The sequence below is a fragment of the Salvelinus fontinalis genome, unplaced genomic scaffold, assembly GCF_029448725.1.
Source record: "Salvelinus fontinalis isolate EN_2023a unplaced genomic scaffold, ASM2944872v1 scaffold_0778, whole genome shotgun sequence".
Classification (NCBI taxonomy): domain Eukaryota; kingdom Metazoa; phylum Chordata; class Actinopteri; order Salmoniformes; family Salmonidae; genus Salvelinus; species Salvelinus fontinalis.
In genome coordinates this window covers 425-5000 of record NW_026600987.1, presented here as the reverse complement: position 1 = coordinate 5000, position 4576 = coordinate 425, and the positions used below count along the sequence as shown (strand labels likewise).

The 4576-nt window shown below is 45.3% G+C and overlaps 1 protein-coding gene across 1 annotated transcript in view; it reads right to left on the bottom strand.

The window, feature by feature from the left end:
• The window catches only part of LOC129847331 (G protein-coupled receptor kinase 5-like), a gene marked incomplete at its 5' end in the record, with an annotated part of 17695 nt that extends 13368 nt beyond the window's left edge, over window positions 1-4327 (bottom strand). The window contains 3 exons of the mRNA XM_055915090.1: window positions 2303-2511; window positions 3556-3645; window positions 4290-4327. Of these exons, the coding sequence (XP_055771065.1) occupies window positions 2303-2511; window positions 3556-3645; window positions 4290-4327 (337 nt within the window). The remainder of the gene's footprint in view (window positions 1-2302; window positions 2512-3555; window positions 3646-4289) is intronic.
• Between the last annotated feature and the right edge of the window lie 249 nt (window positions 4328-4576).

Genomic DNA, 4576 nt, shown 5'->3' with positions numbered 1-4576 from the left:
TAGTGTTCTGATTCTACACATTCAGTTCTAGAACATTGTTTAAATATCCCCCCCATGTGTAATATTGTTCTGATTCTAAACATTCAGTTCTAGAACATTGTTTAAATATCCCCCCCATGTGTAATATTGTTCTGATTCTAAACATTCAGTTCTAGAACATTGTTTAAATATCCCCCCCATGTGTAATATTGTTCTGATTCTAAACATTCAGTTCTAGAGCATTGTTTAAATATCCCCCCCATGTGTAATATTGTTCTGATTCTAAACATTCAGTTCTAGAGCATTGTTTAAATATCCCCCCATGTGTAATAGTGTTCTGATTCTAAACATTCAGTTCTAGAGCATTGTTTAAATATCCCCCATGTGTAATATTGTTCTGATTCTAAACATTCAGTTCTAGAGCACTGTTTAAATATCCCCCATGTAATGTGAATGGTGAGCTAGTATCTATTGGATACATTCAGGTATGTTTATCCCCGTTTCGAGCCATTTGCTTCTATTTAAGAAACATTTTTCAACCGAATCGGCTGAATGAATACACCCCTGATCACACACAAACACAGTTCACTTTCATAGCAGCTCCTCCCCTTCCTCCTCTGAGAAGCCTCCCCTGTTCCACTGTAGTATTATAAATAAAGTCCCTGTAGAGAAGCAGAAAGGACTGCTCGGTAATGATATCATAAAGTCCCTGTAGACTAGCAGAAAGGACTGCTTGGGGATGACATCATAAAGCCCCTGTAGAGAAGCAGAAAGGACTGCTTGGTGATGACATCATAAAGTCCCTGTAGAGAAGCAGAAAGGACTGCTTGGTGATGACATCATAAAGTCCCTGTAGAGAAGCAGAAAGGACTGCTTGGTGATGATATCATAAAGCCCCTGTAGACTAGCAGAAAGGACTGCTTGGTGATGACATCATAAAGTCCCTGTAGAGAAGCAGAAAGGACTGCTGGGTGATGACATCATAAAGTCCCTGTAGAGAAGCAGAAAGGACTGCTTGGTGATGATATCATAAAGACCCTGTAGAGAAGCAGAAAGGACTGCTTGGTGATGACATCATAAAGTCCCTGTAGAGAAGCAGAAAGGACTGCTCGGTGATGACATCATAAAGTCCCTGTAGCGTAGCAGAAAGGACTGCTTGGTGATGACATCATAAAGTCCCTGTAGCGTAGCAGAAAGGACTGCTGGGTGATGACATCGGATACTGTAGGACCATTATGTTTTGATATCTGACCAGGAGACAGAACACAGAGGGACGAAAACCAAAACTCTCGTTGGATATCGCCTTGGTTACCCTTTACGCTCAACCACACACACACAGTGTTATTTCCAGCATAGTGCAGACAGTATAGGTTAGCTCATGATGCCATGTGATTCCTCTCCTAATTAGCCATAATGCTGTCAAAAGTTATCCGAATACTCCCTGTCTGTACCCCCCCCCCCCCCCCCCCCCCCCCTACTGGACCCTATAATACATCTGTATATCACCAGGGCAGGAGGATTCCCCCCCAGAGGCCTGTGTCTCTCACTGGAACAGAGGAATCCCCCCCAGAGGCCTGTGTCTCTCACTGGAACAGAGGACCCCCCCCCCCCACCCCCCACCCCCCAGAGGCCTGTGTCTCTCACTGGAACAGAGGATTCCCCCCCAGAGGCCTATGTCTCTCACTGGAACAGGGGAACCCCCCCCCCCCAGAGGCCTGTGTCTCTGACTGGAACAGAGGAACATCCCCCCCCCCCCCCAGAGGCCTGGAACTGTAACGGTCCTTCACCCTCTCTCCTTTACCTCCCTCATCCCCTCCTCTCTCCCAGTAGAGTCCAACGCAAAGAAGAAGAAGAAGAAGAAGAAGAAGAAGAAGAAGAAGAAGAAGAAGAAGAAGAAGAAGAAGAAGAAGAAGGAGAAGGAGAAGGAGAAGGAGAAGAAGGAGAAGGAGAAGGAGAAGGAGAAGGAGAAGGAGAAGAAGGAGAAGGAGAAGGAGAAGGAGAAGACGAAGAAGAAGGAGAAGAGAGATTGTATTTGTGGACAACCACACAGACAGGTTTCACACTAATGCTCATTCATGGATAACACAGATATTATCTCTGGTGGACCGGTCTGAAACCTGACCGCTGATCAACCACCATGGATAACACACACCTGCGCACAGAACACACACACACACACCCCGTGTGACCTCACTTTATCCCTAACCCCGGCAGAGGAATAACTAACTGCAGTTTGTGTGTGTGTGTGTGTGTGTGTGTGTGTGTGTGTGTGTGTGTGTGTTCGTTCTTTAAAACACGCCATCCATCACTCCCTCTCTCCCACCTGTCTGCAGATATCCTTGGCCTCCTCAGAGAACTTGTCAGAGTATTCCTCGGGGTCTTCTCGCACTCGTCTGTCCACCTCTTCCCTCTTCACTCGTTCTTTACGCCGGCGGAAGGGTGACTGACCCTGGATCATCTCAAACACCAGACAGCCCAGACCCCACCAGTCAGGACTGAAGGAGTAGGCTTCATTCTGGATCACCTCTGGGGCTGACGGAGAGACAGATGAGGAGAGAGAGAGAGATGAAGGGGAGACAGGGTATAGAGAGGGAATAAATTATGTCTAGACACCTCCAGGTCTAGGAGAGAGAGGGAGACAGGGTTAAAAAGAGAGGTGAGGGGGATGAGAGGAGGAGAGAGAGAGAGAGGTAGAGGTAGGATGTACCCATGTATGTAGAGAGAGAGATATGAAGAGGAGGAATCAAGGAGATAGGAAGAGAGAGGTAGGATGTACCCATGTATGTAGAGAGAGAGAGAGATGAAGAGGAGGAATCAAGGAGATAGGAAGAGAGAGGTAAGGATGTACCCATGTATGTAGAGAGAGATGAAGAGGAGGAATCAAGGAGATAGGAAGAGAGAGGTAGGATGTACCCATGTATGTAGAGAGAGATGAAGAGGAGGAATCAAGGAGATAGGAAGAGAGAGGTAGGATGTACCCATGTATGTAGAGAGAGATGAAGAGGAGGAATCAAGGAGATAGGAAGAGAGAGGTAGGATGTACCCATGTATGTAGAGAGAGATGAAGAGGAGGAATCAAGGAGATAGGAAGAGAGAGGTAGGATGTACCCATGTATGGAGAGGAGGAATCAAGGAGATAGGAAGAGAGAGGTAGGATGTACCCATGTATGTAGAGAGAGAGATATGAAGAGGAGGAATCAAGGAGATAGGAAGAGAGAGGTAGGATGTACCCATGTATGGAGAGAGAGAGATATGAAGAGGAGGAATCAAGGAGATAGGAAGAGAGAGGTAGGATGTACCCATGTATGTAGAGAGAGAGAGAGATGAAGAGGAGGAATCAAGGAGATAGGAAGAGAGAGGTAGGATGTACCCATGTATGTAGAGAGAGAGAGAGATGAAGAGGAGGAATCAAGGAGATAGGAAGAGAGAGGTAGGATGTACCCATGTATGGAGAGAGAGAGAGATGAAGAGGAGGAATCAAGGAGATAGGAAGAGAGAGGTAGGATGTACCCATGTATGTAGAGACATATGAAGAGGAGGAATCAAGGAGATAGGAAGAGAGAGGTAAGGATGTACCCATGTATCCTACGGTGCCCACTCTCCCTCGTATCGTCTCTGAGTCGGGAATCTGGACGGCTAGTCCCAGGTCAGAGATACGGATGTGTCCTGGAGACAACATGAATAACAATGTTATAACAATGTTTATGAACATGAATAAGAGTGTAATAACATGTTTATGAATATCACTATGGGTATGGGGAATAACAGTGTAGCTAGCTAGTTTATGTTGCTAGTACCTAGGCTTGTAGCTAGCTAATTTATGTTGCTAGTACCAAGGCTTGTAGCTAACTAGTTTGTTGCTAGTACATAGGCTTGTAGCTAGCTAGTTTATGTTGCTAGTACCAAGGTTATTAGCTAGCTAGTTTATGTTGCTAGTAGCAAGGCTTATAGCTAGCTAGTTTATGTTGCTAGTACCTAGGCTTGTAGCTAGCTAGTTTATGTTGCTAGTACCTAGGCTTGTAGCTAGCTAGTTTAAGTTGCTAGTGCCAAGGCTTGGAGCTAAATAGTTTGTTGCTAGTACCTAGGCTTGTAGCTAGCTAGTTTATGTTGCTAGTACCAAGGCTTGGAGCTAGCTAGTTTAAGTTGCTAGTGCCAAGGCTTGTAGCTAGCTAGTTTATGTTGCTAGTACCTAGGCTTGTAGCTAGCTAGTTTTTGTTGCTAGTACCAAGGCATGAAGCTAACCAGTTTATGCTGCTAGTACCAAGGCTTGTAATTAGCTAAGTCAGTGACAAGACGTGGTTCACGCTTACCGCGGTCGTCTAGAAGAATGTTTTCAGGTTTTAAGTCCCTGAGAAGAAAAAAACAAACACAAAGTTACAGAGTTATTTATCCAACACCAGTTCTGGGCTTTTGTTCCTCTGCACAGCACTGACACAGCTAACCATCCACCATCTAATCATCTAACACAGCTAACCATCCACCATATAATCATCTAACACAGCTAACCATCCACCATATAATCATCTAACACAGCTAACCATCTAACACAGCTAACCATCCACCATATAATCAGCTAACAAAGCTAACCATCCACCAT